General features: G+C 40.5%; 1 protein-coding gene across 1 annotated transcript; it reads left to right on the top strand.

The window, feature by feature from the left end:
• Positions 1 to 1461: 1461 nt before the first annotated feature.
• Positions 1462 to 20434, top strand: mier2 (mesoderm induction early response 1, family member 2). The gene is made up of 11 exons (XM_030082767.1): positions 1462 to 1618; positions 9580 to 9693; positions 9884 to 9992; positions 10651 to 10730; positions 12554 to 12623; positions 12739 to 12884; positions 14602 to 14683; positions 15249 to 15340; positions 15567 to 15697; positions 16654 to 16796; positions 19942 to 20434. Exons 1-11 carry the CDS (start codon positions 1592 to 1594, stop codon positions 20391 to 20393), a joined length of 1446 nt encoding a protein of 481 aa, XP_029938627.1. The 5' UTR covers positions 1462 to 1591; the 3' UTR covers positions 20394 to 20434.
• The last annotated feature ends 820 nt before the right edge of the window (positions 20435 to 21254 follow it).

Below are 21254 nucleotides of genomic sequence, written 5' to 3'. Positions count from 1 at the left end.
CCGACCGGGCGCCACCCAGCCGAAAAGTTTGGAGCCGTGTCGCGAGTCTGCGGCGGCAAACTCCGGCCGTCTCCCTCGGAAATATTGAAAACTAGTCATTTCCTACTTCGTCTTCGTAGCCCAAGAGAGGAAGACACGTTCAGCACCAAAGTGGCAGGAGAGCGCCGGATGGGCTGCGAGAGACACGCCAACATTCAGTGTCCATAAAGTAGCAGATAGTTGGTTTTAATGTTTGAACTTAATGTGCTCGTTCACCTTATGAAATCTTGTTGGAGTTGGGGTTTTTTTCTCTTCCTTTAAATAAAGAATCACTTTAGTAACTCAATGTGTGGCTTTCTACAAGCAGGCTTCATTTATGTGCAAACTTTTCCCAAACTTGTTTGAAACGCGTGCATGTAGTTTGTTTTCATGCATTTAAAGAACAGCCTGAATCCACACCAACGTGAGTTAAAGTGGCCGTTCAGCAAAATCAGTGATTACTTATGAATTACTAAAAAGTTGGGAGTAAAAAGTTTTTACATTTGATCTACATCCAAAACTATGCTTCACGTTTTCCTTAATAGATCAGCATTGCATACAAACCTAGACAACGAGTTTAATGACAATTTAGTAATTATGCAGCTGTGTATTTTAGAATAATTGAATCATTATGATAGACTTAGTTATTCCTTGTTTTGGTTCATTCTCAAGTTTTTGGAAAGAGAAACAAATACTTAAGTATGGCTTACATTTCCCATTACCTTGTATTTTTCAAGAGGCTTCATCATTTCAACAATAGTGTTTATAACAGTGTATATAAACAGTTCTCAGTCAAATTTCTGTGCATTTATCAAGCATGGATTTTTTAAAATATAGTTACACATGTATTTATTGGTTTTACAGTTTTGCCATTTAACTTTCACGGAATCATCAAACTAATTGTTCAGAATGACTCAAACATCACTTCGTATGGCAAGCTGTTACAAATGGGAACAAGTCTAATACAAGCACTTATAGTGCAGAGTAGAAATGTTTCAATTATTTCTTAATCATGCCAGATTTGCCAATACTCCACAGATAGGTCTCATGTTATGTTAATTCACAGTTGCGGCAGTTAGTTCATTGCATGTTGATTCAACAGGCAAACAACTTAAAATTCATGAAACGATGAAAATTTTCTGATTAATCTATGAAGTGAAATTATGTTCCATTTATACTTTCAAATGCAAACAATCTCACCACCAGTCCCATTACTAGCAGGTCTGATCAACTGAAAAAGGGCAGTCTGAAAGTCAGCAGTCAGGTGATTTCTAATGGGATGAACTGGGATCAGTGTGTGATCCCATGTTGTTTCAATGTGCATGTGCACTGTATGCTGCAGATGCACACAGACGTCCGCTGCAACATTACATGATGTGTCTGTGCTTTTATCGACTTCAACCTAATGTAAAAATACTCTTTTTTTCTGCAGGAGGGTGAAAAGCATTTGAGTGCAAGAGTAGAGTTTGTGGCCTAGTGGAGAGCAGACAAGGTACGGCGATGAAGGCCCAGATTTGGAGAAGTGGAAGTCTTAACAGTCCTTAGAAGACAAGGAGCAGAGTGGCCTTGCTCCATGAAGATGGCAACACAGTCCCACACAGTACAGTATTCTTTTTTTTACCTTCTTTCCCTAAAAACAAAGATGTTTTCACACTGCAAATCCAAATTATTATTTTTTTTAATTCACTAAACGTAGTCCCTTGACCAGAGAGTCTTGATTGATGCAGATAAATTTGTACCCATGATGTCCTCACTGTCATGAAGCTCATTGTTATATTCTGTGCTATTCGACCAACGTACAGTCTAGGTCCTTTCATCCATCCATCCTTGATTATATCCATCCATCCATCCATCCATTCAGTCCCCAAACGTTTTTGCACCACAGACTGGTTTTAAGCAACATAATTTTGTATGAAAACGGAGTGACTTAACGATGCATGATTAGAAAAAAAAAAGAGTAAGTGAAGAAAATGAAAATTTGCTGAAGTGCTGAAGTGAATTATTTTTCAAAATAAAACCCCATGCCAACTCATGGAAATTTAAATGTAAACTTTCAAAATGAAACTTTTCCCCGCTGCCTGTTCTACCCAACATTATGCAACGTATGTCCGAGGGTAAGTGGAGTCAGTCCTGGTTGACTAGGCAAAGACAGCTTACACTCTGTACAGATCACCAGCCAATGACAGGGGAAACCAGGCTTTCATTAAAAAAAACTGGCTTCCTGTCGTGGCCCTAGAGCGCCACTGCACTACACATTTCACTCCTTGAAAACTTCCTGCCCCTCTGCATTTTATGTCCCTCCTGCTGCTGTGGTAAGTAAACTGGTTTGAGTCCAGTATGGTTGGGAGATGGTCTAAGACCGGTGCCTCGAAGCGCTTCATTATGATGGGTGTGAGAGCTACAGGGTGGGAGTCACTCAGGCACGTCGGCCTGGAGTGTTTCACCACAGCAACAATGGAAGTAGATTTGAAGCATGCTGGTACAGCAGCTTTTGCAAGGGACAAGTTGAAAATGTCCTTGAAACTATTGAGAGCTGCTCTGCACATGCTCTGAGCATGTGCCCGGGATGCCATCTGGGCCAGCAGCCTTGCATGGATTGATCCTGCTCAGTGCAGCATGAACGTCAGTGGAGGGAAGTGTGAGGGACTGGCAATCTTCAGGGGGGCTGAGTGTGGTCACATTTTCCCCATTAGTTCTATCAAAACAAGCATAAAATTGATTAAGCTCATTCAGGAAGGAGACATCTGTGGAGTTTGTAGTGGAAGTTGCTGAACTTGTAGTTAGTGACGTCTTGGATGTCCTGCCACACATATCGAGGGTCAGAGTTGGAAAGGAGCTCCTCCACCTTCAGCTTGTAGTGGTGTTTGACCTTGACGATGCCCCCCCCTCAGGTTTGCCCTGGATGTGCTGTATGTCTGTGTGTCTCCTGATCTGATGGCAGTGTTGCAGGCCTTCAGCACGGGCTCCACTTTCTTTGTAGTCCATGGCTTTTGATTTGGGTACATGCTGATCTGTTTCTGTGTCGGTTGGGGATGTGATATGGTCCAGCACAGAAGACACATTGGCGTCTGTGGCCCCGTTTCCACCTGGCATTAAAGGATAAGTTCGGTTTAAACAGTTTTCACGTTGTTTATAGAAAGATGTAGAACAATATACTCACTCAGAAGGGTTTTCTGATCTGCAAAGTGTTTCGGGAGAAATTTAAATCCATAGTCGAGCTGCAGACATCCATATACTTTTAGCCAATGGGGCATGCGTGGCGCCGGCTCCCAAAATGGCTTTAATCGTCCAAAAACTAATTAGTTTCATCAATATTTCCTCATGGTCCGCTCACGCCACTCCTCCACGACAGCCCGGTGTCACAAAATACATGCTGTTGCGGTTTTACAGATCTCTGAAGTGAATAGGGTGATCAGGAAGTAAACTGAAGTACATTCACTAAGAGACACAGTAGGTGGCGCTGTGCACCAAAAGTTGTTGGTCACCACCCGCTCCAAAGAAGAAGAAGCAGATGTTTGCAGTTCAGAGATCAGAAAACCCTTCTGAGTGAGTATATTGTTCTACATCTTTCTATAAACAATGTGAAAAACGTTTAAACCGAACTTATCCTTTAAAATGCATCTAGGGTGATCCAAGCACATATGACGAGGTCAAACGAGTGTTTCTGCTTGTCCTTTTCATACGTACCTGGTTAGCTGCTTCAGATCAGAACGCAGTAACGACTTAATATCACTCATTGTTCTTCGTGGAAGCTGCGGTGTATATTGCAAAGTTTTACCTCATTTCTCCTCAGCCTTGAACACTTTGCTCCTCCATAATCCAGCTGTCACAACAGAACGGTGGAGCATCAAGCTTGTCTACAGAAAACAGGAACTGTATTGGTGCAAAGTGCATCACATGATGACCATATCACGACCCATGAACAAAATTTAATAGTGGAGATTTACAGATGCAGTCACAGGCACTGTGTGGGATTTCACTTGATGGACATTTGGCATTTAGGTGAGCGAGAAGGTATCTTTTTGATGAGCTAAAAATGGCTTGGTCCACGAAGGTCAGAGTGAGATGAAATGGTCAGGTCAGAACTTTACATGCAGGTTCGAGTCATGCAGAAAAGTGTGTTACTGTAGTCCAGTAAAATAGCTTCGTTCAGATATATTAAGTATAATGTGTCAGGCTTAGATTACTTTGTTACCCTAAAAAGTAACATCGTTACTATAATGTGTTGCATTGTTACGCATTACCCCTAACACTGACTGTTAGTTAAGACAGTGGCTGAAGGGGGTGTGTGAAGTAGTTTGAGCCAGGTGAGAGGACTTTAGCATCTGTATTTAATAATGAGATGGTTCTTCAGAAGGAACATTCAAATAGATCTTTATCTTTTTTCAAGAAAAAGGATATACAAGCCTGATTTAGAGTCGAAAGAAGAGCTCCTGAATCAATAGAATCAGAGAAGACCAGGCATGAGAAAAGGGACCACTCTGCTGACAGTTTCTTTAAAAGGTCTGCTGGTAGCCCAGTGGTTTACCAGATTTCGTAGATAATATTGTTGCTATAATTTCCACATGGGTGATTCCAATTTGTTTCTGTGGTCTTCAGTCAGGAGTGGCATGTCAAGATTATAAAACAAAGTTCCGTTGCTTTTATATCTCACGTTCAGTCCGACTGGTACTAATTAGAAAAGAAGGCTCTAAATTTCTCGTTAATAAGTTTTTGATCTGATTTGACACCCCCTTTATCCGTTCGTAAACCAAAAATAATTTGTTTTGCCCTAAGGCCTCTGAGTTGTTTTGCTAAAAGTTTGCCCGATTTCTCACTGTGCTCATCAAAATCATTCCTACTTCTAAAAAGCCGGTCCTCCACAATGCGAGTAGAGAGGAAGTTGAATTCTGTTTGAAGTTTCAAGCGCTTCTTACATAGTTCAGGAGAAGGCGATGCTGCTTTTGTTTATCAGTTCTAAGAAACGCTGATTAGTCATTTCATTTTGTTTTTGCTTACCTTTGTGGGTGGTAAATTTCCCCTTTGAGGTGCGCTTTCATATCCTTCCAGATAGTTTTATTTGACGTACATGGTGTTTGGTTGTTATTGAGAAGCGTCTTCATATGGTTGGTAGGGATGGGAATTGTTAAGAACTTAGTGATTCCAATTCCATTATCAATACTGCTTATCGATACGATTCCTTATCAATTCTCTTATTAATTCTCATTGAGTGAGAAATGAAACAATACAAATGGGGTGTTTGCAGTAACTCTTTAATATCTGCATCCTGAACAGAAGACAAAAATATCCATGCCATGAAAACTTTGCAAGCTGCAAGTAGCCCCAGTTCCATCTTTTTGTGTGAAATACAACCAAACTCTGGAGCTTCTTCCTGACGCCAGGTTGGAAAGCTCAAAACCAAATTACACCGGCCTCACACTGGCTGCCCCTGTCTGGTCCAGCTCTGCAGCACTGTCACTCACACAGTCTCGATGTGTCTGCTGTCAGCTGACGGAGGTTGCAAGATCTGCCCCAAATATAATGTTAAAACCATCCAACAATAGACAAGCAATCCAAACCTCCATCTCTGTAGAAAATGCATGTTAAAACCGTAAAAACCGGATTTGCATTTTTAAAAAAAACACGTCACAAACACATAGCCATTCCATCAACCCACCTCAGGTTCAAAAGAAGCTTGATTGTGCAGAAACCCGTCCAATGTGGCAACACAGCCGCTCCGGTCATGGAGCTTTGATTTGTGCAATTTTGGTGTAGTTTGACTTTCCTACAATGAGTAAGTACAACATTGTTCATTCTTCTAATGCAGATAATGATTAGATCACGTTGTTTATCATATATTCTACCAGAAGAATTACAAAAAACAATGTGAAGGCAAAAACACGACACAGATTTTATTTTGAAATCACTGATTTAGGAACACGTATCTACTTTCCATCTGGCACCCGACTTGTTTCTGTTTAGACTGAAGCAGCGGGCTCCGGAGTGAGGAAAAATATGATCCTTGCTGAAAGTTTCCGGTCCGCGGCTCTGAAGCGGCGCCAGAGCGGACCGCAGCTGCCCCGTGGCTGCTGTGAGCGCATGCACGGGAGCGCATGGTGCGTCGTCACGCACACAGCGGAACCGATAAGCGGACTCGTTAAGGAGACAGCCAAATAATTCCTTGGAATCGAGACATGAGGAACCGGTTCTACAAAAGAACCGGTTCTCGATTCCCATCCCTAGTGGTTGGAGATGTGCAATAGGAAGATCTCGTCTGTAATCAGCAGATGTACCAGTCTCCACTGCATCCTTGAATGTGGAAATTCTGGGAAAAAAATCTGGCCTAGAACAAGTGGTGCATGATCAGAAATAGTAATACTCTCATAATTACAGGATTTGGGAATGGAGATTAGAGAGCTGTCTATAAAAAATAATCAATCTGGGAGTAGGTGTGGTGGACATGGAAAAAAAAAACAAAAAACGATTCTCTCCCTGAGGGGTGGGGAAACACCTGGGGACCGACAGGCCCAAATCAGCAAGACGTTATTTAATAAAGCTTACAGATTTAGTGAAGGTGGTGGGTTTGGAGAGGAACAATCTAATGTTGCATCTAAGAAACATTTAAAAGCTCCTTCTAAAATCAGAACAAATTAGGGAATTTAGAGAGAAAATCGTTAAAAAACAAAAAGTACATCATCAGTATTTGGGGCATAAACATTAGCAAGTGTAATTACCAAGTTAGCTTGAAACAATAATAAATAATCGATTTCCGTCATATAATGTTAGAAGACTCTAAAGGAATGTTCTGCTCAATAAGAAGCCTCAAATGTGAACCGTGGCCACTTCTTCTCGCCATTCGGGAAGGTGACGCGCAGCCTCACAGAGAAAAGGAAGGATGAGCGTAATCCTTTTTGATAAAGTTCAGCCATGACATTCTCATATTCAGCACGTTGTTTAAACAATTCTGCAGTACAGTCCGCGTAGATATTCCTCGATCTTGTGGCCATCATATTCCAAGTTACCATGTTTTCACGCCTCCCTGATAATTAAATCCCTCACCTGGAACCGGTGGAAGCGGACCATGGTGAGGCACGGTCTGTCCTTTGGTCCTGGCTTGGGGTCCCACGAGGATACGTTGGCCTCTGAGAGGAGCGCTCCCTTACTGAATTAAGAGTGGCTGGGAGGAAAAGGCAGTGGGGCGATTGCCCTCATCAGACTCCGGCAGACCCACCATGCCTCCTGCTCCTTTCCTCCAGGTCAGAGAGTTTTGATTTAGAGATCTGTTTTTCTCTTGAAGTGCGGCGAGGCAATGACTCACGTCTTCTGTTTTAGGCTCGAGATCAATGATGGCCTGAGACTGTGGTCTGAATCAGATCTAGTTTTATGTCCATGGTGGCAAATGAGGATTTTAAAACCGTGTCCAGCGCAGTTAGCGCTAACCGCAGGGCTTACTGCAGGTGGATCTTTCTGGTTTGTTTTCCAGATTTGGACATAATTATGCTGTATCTGTAGATTGCTTGCAGAAGAATTTTAAACAGACAGCCTTTGGTGATTTAAAAAAAAAAAGTTTTTCTTTTTCATCGAAAAGTATGAAAAAGTTGGAGGAGTGAGGGAACTGCATACCTACTCCTCCTACCACCAACCAGAAAGAAATCCAAAAGAATTTCTCCACTTGATAATTTGAGGCTAACTTTTCAGTACCTCTGAAATTTATGGTGGTGCTGAACTGTGAACTATGGTGAGCATTAATTGTGATCATCAAAGTACTAAAAAAAGTAAAAAGTTTCAAATTTTACGAATGTTTCAGATGCTAATCTAAGATACTGAACACTGCACTCTCTACAGTTGGCAAATAATTGGAAGTTATTGGTTACTTTGAGGAAGGCGGACTTGGTGTGAAACCCTGAACCCAAAACACTTTTCTTAAAAATTCCACTTAAAAACACGAAGCTAAGAATTTAAAAACACTTTTTGATTAAACACCAACAAAAAAGTGTAGGTTTAGAAATAGGTTTTAACTCACATAAATTAGATGCATTGAATTTAGTCATTCTCCTTCAAAGAAGATCACAACTGTGTCAATGATATCCTCAAAAAATTGTTAGATGCACTAAAACTGGACATACTCCATGTCTACTGACAAATTATGTCACACAAAAGTGGAAAAAAAGTACTTAATCGTGTCTTTTAAGGGCTTCCATGGTAATAGAAGATGTAACACAACAATATTTTGATCAGAATTTGTCCTGAAATGGATGCTTCGTTTCGTTTCGTTTCGTTTCGTTTCGTTTGTTCTTATTTTTTCATGGTAAGCATTAAAAATAAATACATTTATCTTATAAAAATTATGGAAAAAAAAGCAAATACATACCATGAAGTAAAGAACAGGAACAGGTTGAAGAACAGTGTCTTATTTAACCCCTACCCCATTCTCGTAACATAAATACAATATTGTAAAAACAGTATCATATCATAGAATACATAGATGACATTATGTGACTTAAATCATACACTGAAGAGAACACAAATATACATCTTAATTTTCACACTGTTTTAGCAAGGAAGGCGCCCATATGAGACACGCCCATTTGGAACGCGTCTTAAAGGGTAAAATTCAGCGGCACGCTAAATGAACGCCGTCCTGTTGGGCCAAAACTGAAGGGACATGTATTTAAGGAGAACAATGTTGAAATTTTGGCCAGAGAAAACCAATGGTTTTCCACCCCCATAGACCCATAGAGAGGTGTGAAGAAGTTTTCCATAGAATATCCATTCTTGAATAAAGAAGAGGCCCTGAGATAACACCAACACTCCATTGAAAATGCAGGCATTTGCTTTCCCTCAAGACGAATCCACACCCATTCATAGAAGTCAGGTGACTTTCAACCAATCCCAGTCAACAACACACGATGACCCTTATCTGACTGGAGTCGTCAGCAACACACCAATGCTAATTACAAGAAAACACTTCAACCACTCCTCCTTTGAACTAATGATCCCACAGTTTTTCATTGAGGTCTCCCAGACTAGCCTGCCAGAAAATAGTGAAGTCCCTCATTTGAAAGGCGTTTCGCTTCTGCAAAACCTTAAGTACAGCTGCTTTCACAAACAAGGAACAAGAGCGTCACTGCTAGGTAATGCTTTCTAATCACTTTGTTAGCTATGGTACAAACAATTCATGAATGATATCTGTAATCAGATGGGTTGGTTGTATTTTCAACAAATACAATTCAATAATTAAGGTTTAATGCTATTATTTACTTCACTCATAAATGTTAACACTTCATGGGTTCATTTCAGTCTCGATGTTCTTGATGTTTCTCAGCACATATCTTGTGTAATTATACATTTCTTTGTTTAGTGAGTGTTTTTGTCCCCCAGCATTCACTCTGTAAACTGGATGACTTAACCGAAAAGAAAGATAGAAAAGCCATTCTTGACTTCAGTGAGCTGAGGATATTTAAAGGATGCTATTTCCCTAAAACTGTGCAAGAAATCAGTGCATGTTTGTAAATGATCTTCTTCTTTGCTGAAATCATTTACCTCCTCTTGTTAATGTTTTCCTCTTAATTGTCTTCGCAGGCTGCTGAGCTTCCCTTGGAGGAGCTGCTGGCCTTGTACGGCTACACAGTGTCAGAACCAGAGGAGGAAACCTGCCGCATGGCTGCCAGCCTGCCGGACAAGACACTGGACAAGGTGAGGGACAGTCCAGGATTGTGCTGGTATTGATATGTATTTCTGATATTCTGAAAGACATCTGGCCTACTCACTGCTCACCATTGAAAAAAAATTAGTAGATTTTTGAGATGAGCGCCCCGTCCTCTGTTTAGCTGGCCTCCTCGCTTATCTGCACTGAATGTCTTTTGTTTCTTTTTGTTGGGATCAGGATCAGTTAACTGAGGATCTCTTTCCTGGGGAGGAAGAAGAATCATCAGCGGACGATCTCACACCCTCTGTCACCTCAAACACCTCAGATTTACTACGCCGCCTCCAAGGTAACACACAAAAAGATGTGCTTCTGCACATGTGTGAAACATGGCCGTGTAATGTTTGAAATTATTACAGGTGACAGAAAATGGGAGATTATTTCTACAGTTTTATTAATTCAAAGGTAATAGCGAACATATTTTCCCTGATAGTCTGTGTTCGGTTGTTTGAGAAGAAGAGACACTTCACAGTTCTTTGCTTTGGCGATAAAAGTTAATAGAAGCAATCTTTCGTTTTTTTAGGAGTGACACTTTTTGTAGGGATCTGTCGAGCTGGGGCAACAGTTACACAATTGATAATAATAATAAGTTTTATTTATAAAGCACTTTACATTTAAAGTCAATTCTCAAAGTGCTACAATGGACACAGAGTTAAAAACAAGCACAGGGTTAAAAACAACAATAATATATTAAATTGCATTTAATTAATTAGGAAAGTTTATTGCTTTTGTGTCCCTTTATCTGTGCTAAATACACCGATTAACCTGAAATACTGCAGTTATAATTTAATCACAGTTAATCTACAGTGAGGTTTTGAAATGTACTTCTTACAATTAGATGTTTAGATTTGTCAGCAGATAGAGGACTTTAGGATAGCCCGACAGAAAGCTGCAGCATGGCAATCTTTAAAATGATTGGTTTTTTTCCCCTGTTTTGTTCCTTGAAGGTAGAGACAAAGACACTTGTGTCAGCTCATCAGATGAGGACTCTGATGATTCCTCTATTCCCTCCAATGAAGAGCACAAGGTACCCCACTATCTGTTATTTTATGCTGTCTTGGATGTCTTTGAAGTGTGTTGGACTACATATAATTTTGCATTTGTTGTTTATATTTCTTTTGAAGGGTTGAAAATATAAGAAACCTGGAATATGACTATGTAGACTCCCTCTTGTCCTGAAGCTGATACTATCATGTGTTTATTGAGAGTGAGTTTGTGGGCCAGGCTTTAATTGTTATTTGATTATTAGTTTATTTTATTAATTCATGAGAATTAAAGTTGCGGGGGTTCACCAGCTTTTACAGAGGCAGTTTTTGTTGGCCAAACTAAAAAATTGGAACTGTTGATCTGAAGCATGCTTTAAGTAGATTCTCAGTTCTGTGTGAGGGGAAAGCCACTGGCCACGTTTACATGGGCCCAAAAATCCTCCGTATAATCGGATTGTAAAGTGAAGCAGATTATAAATATGTCATATCAACACCTGGTGGATCCGCTTCACTCGGAGCTGATTGTATTTCAGATCCGATTGTACGAGGCAGTCTACGCCGATCGATAATCCACTCCGTGTCTCATACACACAGTGCTTGACAGCGGAGCAGATTATATGTGAGATTATTTGTTCCTGACATTCCCTCGTACTTAGTGACGTGCGCAGTAAACGGGAAGCAGGAAAGTCAAAAACAAGCACTGGAACTGGATGGTTGTTGAGAAACACTTTTTTTTAATAAAAACACTCCAGAGCAAACACTGGAGAGGCGAGATGGCCGTAAATGGCGCCACAGCAAGTTGTTCAAAGAGCTCCGTGGCAGACTGCTCGCGCACCACCCAGCTGGTGTTATGGATTAACTGGTTCCCTTGTTAATGAGTGACAGATTTCATGTGTTAAAATGAGACTCACAAAAGACTCGAAACTTATAGATTTAATGTAACTGTAGATAACCGACGTTTACTAGAACGACTGCAAGTTTCAGTCGGTTTTTCAACATCTGTTGGTCTCAAGTTAACACGGACACCAGTTAATTGGAAACATCAGCAGGCGGAGCGGAGTCCTGGTGCACACACCGGGATGTGCCGCTCGGCGGGGCGGTGCTCCGGCCAGGGGAGCGCTCGCTCTATGAGCAGCGTCTCATGGAGCTGTTGGAACATTTTTTGAGCGGATATCCAGCTGATTAAAACACTCTGAGGACTGCTGGCTGCAAAGCTAAAGACCTGAAAGTTCTGTGAGAGACTTCCGCTTCACTCAGGGCCCTTGTAAACGAGGATTGATCATGGATCACTTTGTATGCCGTCCATGTATACAAATGCGTTTGACATGATTGTTTTCAGTCGGATTGAAAAAACACCCATGTAAACTGGGCCGTTGTCAGCTTGGATTCCAGCTCCTCCATCATCCTGTTACTCAATTTTAAATGGCTGCAGAAAATGATCCAAATATATAGAGATTATTTTATTAGATAGAAAAAAGTACATTAACCAGACTTTCTAAATTAGGATTTTCTGAAAATTGTTTTAAACAATCAGCTCACACTGAGTGGTACTGGTTGGTATCACAAGTTTGGAATGTTGCTATAACACTGAAGTTGTAGCATTTTATTAAATGACTTCTAAGAAATGAGGCAATAAGATGAGATGATGATGTGCCTTTCGTTCATATGTGACGTAACGCTGCAGGAAAGGGCCAGTTATATCAGAACCATCAGAATTCTTCAGTAATACCTGAGGGAAAGTTCAGAATATTCAAATTATGAAGTCAGTTCTGCACATCTGCATAAACAATTTGACCTCTGTTTACAGACACACTGACTTCTCTTTTGCGTGTTTTGTTTTGTTTGTTTTTTGTTTTGTTTTTAGGAAATAATGGTAGGCTCCATGTATCAGGCCAAAATCCCCCCAATCTGCCCATATACTTACCAGGAGAGAGGTGAGCAACAGAAAAAAATAAATCTGTGATGTAAAAGAAAAGCAACATTTTCCCGTATTATCAACCCTCACTTATTTACTGCCTCACTTTCTTTTCTCTATCTGCTGTTCACCAGTCCTGAGCAGTGTCGACCAGTTGTTGTGGACGCCCGGGGTTCTGCCTGTGCAGGATGTGGAGGAGTTTTTGTTGAACGCACAGAAATCTCGTGGCCAAGAGGGGGCAGCATGCACACAACGGGTCACCGTCCAAGACAATGAACAGGTAACAGCCTCCTGGCACCGTCAGCTGCATGCTGGGCAACTGCATACTGCCCACCTACACAGCTTTCTGCAAAAGTAATGACTTGTTCATTGTAGTTATAAATATATATATGTGTATTTTTTTAAAACTCTGGGAACAGAAAACACATTTGATCCAGATGACCTGAGAGGGTTGGATAGCAGAAGATGTGTTCTGGGCCGAAGCCATCCAGATATTTGTAGACCAACAGTGATGTTTGTATGACAGGTTGCCAGTGCAGATACCCGAGATTTGGGCTGATATGTTCCATTTTCTTGGTGTTTGTGAGGACTCAAGCAGCAGTGTTTTGAATTAGCTTCAACTGTCTGAGATTTTTTTTATCAGTGAAGACAACATCATAGTTGTCAAATCGACTGAAGACAGTCTGATTGATTTCTGGAAGTCCTGCTGAAATATCAGCGCTTTAACCCTTGCTTGCTTGAGAGACTGAAGAAGAGTGCGAACAGTTAATCTCTCCTCTAACTCCAAAATACACTAATTCAGTTTTATCTTTTGAGAAATGCAAAAAGTCAAAACCTTCCCAAGTTTATGAGTCTTCTTTTTATTTAAAGTGCTTCATCCCATTTGTAAGATAAATTCACATAAACAAGAAATATTTCAGCATCAAAAGGTACTTGTAAGACTAATCTTACCAAGACAAGTTGCACTTGTTGTATTAGCAGATTTTTGTCACGTATTTCAAGGTAAAAATACCTTTTTTTTCCTCAGTGAAGCCAAAGAAATTTCTGGCACAACCAAAGGTCGACCTGCTCAGTACACTCATTAACTGTGGAATACATAGATATGCGTTAGTGTTAAACTTTGAATGCCACATAGTCACTGAAAGTCTTACTTTTCATTAGAATGTGATTTAAAAGTTTTCAGTTTTTTTATTCATTTCCTAGTCAATTGAAAATTGCTCCAGAATGGCTCACCTCCTAGTTTTCTTAATTTTTATAATTCTACTATTGTTCTCGTGTTTATTAAATTCGCTGTAGCAGTAAACATTGATGTATCATATACTAACTGTATGCACAGCATCTCAGCTTAACATTTGCCTAAAGTCAGATGTACACTGTGCTTTTTCAACCTAATATAAACAAAGACCATTTATTTTGTTTTATCATTTCTTAAAATATGTGGTCTTAAATTGCTGAGTGAACAGTGTTTGCACACAGCAGTTCCAAACTTATGCGACCCAAGAAAGCCTGAGATAGTTTCCCGACACAACAACGTTATTGGTACAGACAGAATTATGTTTTAATATTTGTTACCTCTGACTGAATGTCATACCAAAGTGTAGGAAATCCACGCTGCATAGTCTGACAGGTTTTTGTACGATTGTTGACACACACTTTGTGGGATGTAAGATGAACTGTCCCTGTAATGCTCTAATGCTGTTCTGAAAATGTCCTCATGTTGTTGCACTAATAAATAATGCTTAATGCTTAACTGACCAATAAAACATAATCAATCCACACTGTAACTATCTTTCTCCTTAAGTTAGCATAAATACCACCACTTTCAGTCACTAGTGGAAATTTTTTTGGTTTTTGGTTTGTTTTTTTAAACAGAGCAGGAGCTCTTTTGCTCTCTTGGACAGAATTAAACACCATTGCAGCCGCGTCACACTCAGTTTGAGCAAAAATGATTTCTGTATGTTGTACATTCATTATCTTATATTTCTCTTAAATTTCAGGCGCTGTATGAATTAGTGAAATGCAACTTCAATGCAGAAGAGGCACTGAGGCGACTACGTTTCAATGTGAAGGTGTTCAGTGGTAAGAACAGTTTCGCGCCGTCTCACCAATTTTTTGAATGACTCAAGTTATGCTTGGAGGGATAATTTACAATAACACTTTACATGCTAAATATAATAAACCATAGAGCATAATTCCAGCCTGTGTCTTTTCTGAGGTTCAGGCTGCTGCAGGCGTTTGGGTGACATGGGGGGACAGCACTGACCATTACTGTTATTAACCATATATCCATCCCTCCATGACCGCTGTGTGTGTGTCTACACTAATGGATACTTCCACCTGGATAACACACCAGGGCTCAAGGCTCCAGTCATCCCAAAATTGTTACCTTCAAGTCAGTGATGGTTTTACTTGACGTCAGCCCATTGCAGTTGGCAAATGTGCAGGCTGTTGACTAAAAATCAACGAGGAAAGATTCCTGCATTGCGTTGAATTGTTGGTTTGATGAATAAAGACAGTTTTAGATGAAAAATTGGGATCGGACCTAGTGCTACAAGCTACCTGTAACATTTCGCTCAGGAGGTGTACGTAGAAATGCAGATTTGCACATCTGACCATCCTTTTTTTGTCCACTTTTCCTAACAAGAGCTTTGCTCCTGGAGTGAGGAAGAGTGTAGGAATTTTGAGCACGGCTATCGAGTTTATGGAAAAAACTTTCACCTCATTCAGGCCAATAAGGTGAGTCAGTTGGAAACAAGGTACTTGAACATATATATATATATATATATATATATATATATATATATATATATATATATATATATATATATGTATGTATATACATACATACATACACACATATGTGTGTGTGTGTGTGTGTGTGTGTGTGTGTGTGTGTGTGTGTATATATATATATATTTTTTTTTTTTAGCTTAAGTATAACAACTTTTTTTTTTGTCCTTAGGTACGAACGCGGTCTGTGGGCGAGTGTGTGGAATACTACTACATGTGGAAGAACTCCGACCGTCACATGTACTTCACTCAACAGGCCACCAGGCTGAGCCGTAGAAAGTACAGCCTGCTTTCAGGGAGCATGTAAGTTCTGTGGAGACACCAACATAAAGACTTACACTTTGATTATGTATATTCAACTGAAAAGCTATTGGACTGTGAATTATTTGCACAGTCATAACATATGATCCAAAATGTTTCATTTCTTTGAATGTGTTAAAGATGGCTTTGTGTTGAAAAAATACATTAAAAAATCTGATGAAAAAATGATCAAGGATGAAATACGAAATTTCATTTTGTTTTAAATAATTGTGGATGGATATGAGTTTGAATCAAATGTATGAGATATGAACTTTGCTATTGTTTTATGCGTTGATGCATGAACTTATAAATGCAGACATTCAAAGAAACATGACTGAGCCACAACACAGATAATTAGGGTGCTTTGAACACGACACCTACTGATGGGCTGTGTGGAAAAACATTCAATATTCTAAATTAAAGACACATCCATTTATCATAATTCCATAGAGCTAAATTAAGGACTTCTTTATATTCTGTTCAGCAGGTTTGATGTGGACTAGGATGATACAAAGGGAGCCAAGGAACTGTTTTAGGTTGTGAGTTATTTGAAACGTGCTGCAGCTGACTTTGTATTTAATTATCCAGCTTAGGGCCCACAATGCTTCTGTTCTTTTTGCACCTGCAGTGAGAATTTCCTGTTTCTGAACATCTCATTAAATCTATTCTGGGAACCTCTTTCAGTAGAATGAAGCTTTTTTAGCTTGTTTATTTTTTCACACCCATGACTTGTAGCTTCACCAAACAACAGCGAGCACTCCAAGAATTCATTGTGACTGATGCTGCTAAAGGAAACCTGTTTCCTTTCATGGCTTTGCCTATTGATTCTGGGTTGCTTTCATGTTAACGCTTTGCCTCTGAACTTTAATCCATCCATGTGCTGCACTGCTTTCACTACAGTATCTACAGTGGAATTTACGTTGGAGTCAGAGATCACACTTGTTTTTTGTGTGTTGCAGAGAGGATGGAGACCAGGACGCGGAGGTTGGTGAGCTGGAAGAAAGCAACAGTTCCTCTGGACCGTTGTCTCATAGTGCAGTGACCACTGGGCAGCTGGGGTGTCCATTACCTCCACAGATGAGCACAGACCTGGGCAAACACGGTAAAATATAAACTTCATTGGCGACTGACACAGTGGCTCACATTCATTCTGCTCTGCTTTAATTTAAAACAGTAAAAAATTTCATCCAATATTTTAGAGGTATTTTCCTTCTTCATGTGGAAAGGAGTAGCAGGTTCAATTTAAAGATAACAAGATAAAATAATATATGAAAATAGTGCTGGGCAACGATTACATTTCTTAATCCCGATTAATCACATAATTTTTCTGCGATTGATCGCACTATGCGCAAAATACAATAATGAATTCAAAAGTAGTCTGTAATGATCATCCTGCCCCTAGCTGGGGACAAGGACTTCTTTTTTTTTTCTTTTTTTTTTTTTGCAAGAATTCTACAAGAAGCATAATTTTCCAATAAAAATTTTTCAATTCATCAAATATGATTTATATTAACTTTAAATACCAAGTCTTTACCAAGATTGCCACCCCCAACCCCCCCAACACACACACACACACACACGCTCAGTCTTGTATTTCTATCCTTGTGGGGACCGTCCATTGACTCCCATTCATGTCTAGCCCCTAACCCTGACCCTTACCCTAACCCTAACCCACACCACAACAAAGCCTAACCCTAAAGAAATGTTTTTGCACTTTTACATATTTCAGTAACAACAACATACACACACACACACACACACACCACCACCACACCACCACCACTAAGAGCAGAGCAGATGAAAAAATTGAAGTTTCTTGTGGGCGCTCACTTCCTCAAACTTCATTCTATCTCCGACCCTCAGCCAGAGAAGACAGGATAAATTCAGTCACACCGAATTGTGCGTCATTAAGCCAGATTGTGTGTTGGAGGGAAATTTACTTTACTTTTGCGTGTTTTCAGCGCCTGAAGACTGCCCAGTGGGCCGAAACGTTGTGCCGGCAAAAGACGTGATTTAAGTTTCACTTTCATTTTTGTCATATTTGCATTCCTTATTTCAGTTTGTGCCTTATACCAGCCTTTTCATCATGATTTTTCTGATAATTCGGCAGAGTTCATTATGGCAAATAATGAGGAATGGATCGTGTTTCACCGCAGAAAGTGCTGCAGCTTTGTGTGCTAACGCCTGATGAAAATATTTGTCGTCGTTAATTAAGCAGTGCGTTAACGCGTTAATAACTCGTTAACGTGCCCAGCCTTATATGAAATAAAAAAATAAATAAAATATCATCTTTTTGTAGAGTTTCCCTTGAACTAATTAATGATTTAGTTTCAGCATTTAGCCAGAATAGCCCTCACACAACCTGGATGATTGAGTTCAGTCTCATAATGGTGAAAAACTTCTTTATTCATTAATTAAAATCATTATGCGTGCATATATTCATGTTAGTTTGTTATGAAGTCGCAGTTGCAGCATAGAAAACAAAGCAGCCCAGACGGTTCTGTCCCCTGCAACTTCCTGCTTTTCTCTGGGGGGGGGGGGGACACACACACCAACAAACCACATATATAGCCTCTCCAGCGAGTCCTGGGCAGACCTCTGACCCTCCTCCCGGTCAGACAAACCTGCTAAACCCTCTGAAGGGAGGAAAACCAGGGGGCATCCTAACCAGATGCCTGACCCACCTAAACAGACTCCTCTCAATGTGGAGGAGTTGCAACTCCACTTTATACCTCTCCCGGATGGCTGAAGACCTCACTCTGTCACGCAGAGTGACGCCCACCACCCTGCAGAGAAAACTAACTCCAGCCACTTGTATCTGCCATCTCATTTTTTCAGTCTTGACCAAAAGTTCATGACTGTCGGAGCTAAGCTAGGCTCAGCCTCATCAATGACCATGGCTGAGGGTGGGAGTGTGTAACTGACCTGTGAACAGAGAGCTCTGCTGTACAGCTCAGCCTCTGAACCACAGCAGTGCAGCACTGTGACTACATTACTGCAGCACCGACTACACAGGAAAGAGGATGGATGGATGGATGAATGGATGGATGGATGGATGGATGTATATTTTCATGTTATCAATCATTTGGTCCATTCAAAGCCATATAATTTATTGAATGAAATGATTTGATTCACATGGTTTGCTTTTTCAAATTTTCACATCACACGTTCATTATCTTTATTTTTGAAACATTTCTGTCGCCCCTCATTTATTTTCTTCATTATATTCTTTTCATCTGTTTTATGTTGTTGTGTCTGTGCATGTGTGTGTGTGTGTGTGTGTGTGTGTGTGTGTGTGTGTGTGTGTCTGTGTCTGTGCGTGTGTGTGTGTGTGTGTGTGTGTGTGTGTGTGTGTGTGTGTGTGTGTGTGTGTGTGTGTGTGTGTGTGTGTGCTCATGTTGACATGGTGCTCCAGAAGAGGAGGGCCGCCCACGTCGCAGACGAACTCCTCGCTTTCTCTTAAAGCCTTGACTTCGGTGCAAACAGGCCACAGAAAGCAGGCAGGGCCTGCAGGTAATGAGAGCAGAAAAAAAGAAGAGAAACAGTAAACAAAACAAATTCCAGTGAACTTATCAGTAGTGCAAAATCAAACTGAAATGTAGCCATAAAAATCTTCTCATTATGTGCCTCTTTTTTTACATCAAATGTTTGAGTGCACGTCACATCAGTAGCAAATGCATATCTGGAAATTACTCATCGTAGTAAATATTTTTAACCGTTGTTCACAGAAATTTGATTGGAAGAGGGAATCAACAACTTCATTTGTTGTTGTGATGCTAAGTTTAAAAACAGGACAGAATACCAGAAATGTGCATTGCAAATCAGAAAAATACAATGTGCACCGACCAAAACATGCATTGATATTTGTTTTGCACGCAGGATTTACTGTGCAAGAAAAACACATTGAGAACATCTAATGCAAAGTCTTGACATTCTACTTGAACCTTGTAAAACTATCAAACATTTTAAAACTTTCACACATTCAAAAACTATTACTTTAAAAAGTACTTTGATTTAAATGAAATGACATTTTTTTGTGTACACTTTAATTTAGTTTTCAGTGTGGTGAAACGTAATGTGTACTTTGAATACCCAGCCACATGCACTTATTACAAATGTATACTTCGAATAAACAACAAAATGTAATGGCTGTTACCTTCAGTGAATCTGTAATAGAAGTTCCCATGCCGTCTGCTATTATTATTTTCACTAAAGTGTCTTATTGTGACTTTCTTGCCTTTGTCCAGATGGTAAGCTGGTGATGGAGCTGTCACAGCTGTGTGGTGACCAGTGTCCTCAGCAGCTGTTCGGATGTCCCTCATCTCTCCCACCCATGAACAACCTGCAAGATCCCACCTCAGACAGATGTTGTCCGTCGGCTTTGATCCAGCGCCCGTCTCAGTCTTCTGCTCAGAGCTCCCAGTGGGCCTTCGGGGGCTCCCCGTCCCACCATGACGACCACGGCCTCCGAAACCCCTGCTTCTACCAGCTACACATGCAGGGAGGATCTTTTGTTTCTGCGGGCTCTGATTGTGGCGCAGCGGGCGGCGGGCCTGGTGCCTCCCACCGGCTACAGGTGGAGTTCAGTCTGCCATCCACTTCTCCCTCCTCGTCTGCTGCCCTCCCATCACACTTCCAGGCATTTGGCAGCCTTCTGCATCCTTCCCCCATCCAGCATCAGCGCTTTCTCACACAGTGAGGAGAGCCTGGAAATATCCAAACTGGGGAGTACTTTGATTGGTATTTACATAAAAACTTACGAGTATATACTTCTTCCTGCTCCTTTTTGAGCTTTTTTTTTTCTTCATTTTTTTGGGTTTTTTTAACGTTTTTTTATTTACTGTATATTATGTTCAACTTAGACAAACAAATTAAATTCAGTTCAATTCAAACCTGGCTGAAAAGTGCATTTATCACACATTTTAACAAGGATGGACCTACTACCTGTGTTTGGAGCCTCTCGTCTGTTTTGTCCCTCCTTTTCTTTAAACTGAGACACTTGAATCGTTTGTCCATTGTGGAGTCATGAGTGTGTTGCTCACTACTTTCAGGCATTGATTATGTGGATAAGAACAGTTTATCACCACCGCCTGCGCCTCTGTCAATCAGACACACAGTGAAATTCCACATAATAAAAGCAGTGTGCGGACAGCTGCTGTCCGTGTCTCTGAAGCAGGTCAGACAACAACAACTACTGCTGCTTTGTTTTATTTATCAGGACAACTGCACAAACTCTCGTTACCACATGAGAAGGTGACCTTTTTCGTCCATTCTCTTGGTGATTGTTTGACCCTTTCATGGCACATTTCATCGAACGCTGCCTCATAGAACATGACGTGGTTGCTGCAAGTTTGACTATGGCAGAATCTGTCCCCTCAAACAGTGTAGACGGGGTCACTCAAAGGTGATTTCTGGTTAATCTTGCAGCAACCTTCTCTTGTTTGTGCGTACGTACATACATGCATAACTAAATTTTCCGCTGAACTCATCTGTAGATTTTTGGAATTTTAAATAAAACAAAAAAGCATTTGAAACAATGATTGAAGCAACAGGAAACATA

This window comes from Salarias fasciatus, chromosome 23 (genome assembly GCF_902148845.1).
Source record: "Salarias fasciatus chromosome 23, fSalaFa1.1, whole genome shotgun sequence".
NCBI classification, from domain to species: domain Eukaryota; kingdom Metazoa; phylum Chordata; class Actinopteri; order Blenniiformes; family Blenniidae; genus Salarias; species Salarias fasciatus.
This window is presented reverse-complemented; position numbering and strand designations above follow the sequence as displayed.

Coding starts and splice junctions, on each gene's coding strand:
- mier2 (XM_030082767.1), top strand. CDS start 1,592: ATGAAGATGGCAACACAGTCCCACACA. Junction 10,731..12,553: donor CCTCCAATGAAGAGCACAAG/GTACCCCACTAT, acceptor TTTTGTTTTTAG/GAAATAATGGTAGGCTCCAT. Junction 12,624..12,738: donor ATATACTTACCAGGAGAGAG/GTGAGCAACAGA, acceptor GCTGTTCACCAG/TCCTGAGCAGTGTCGACCAG.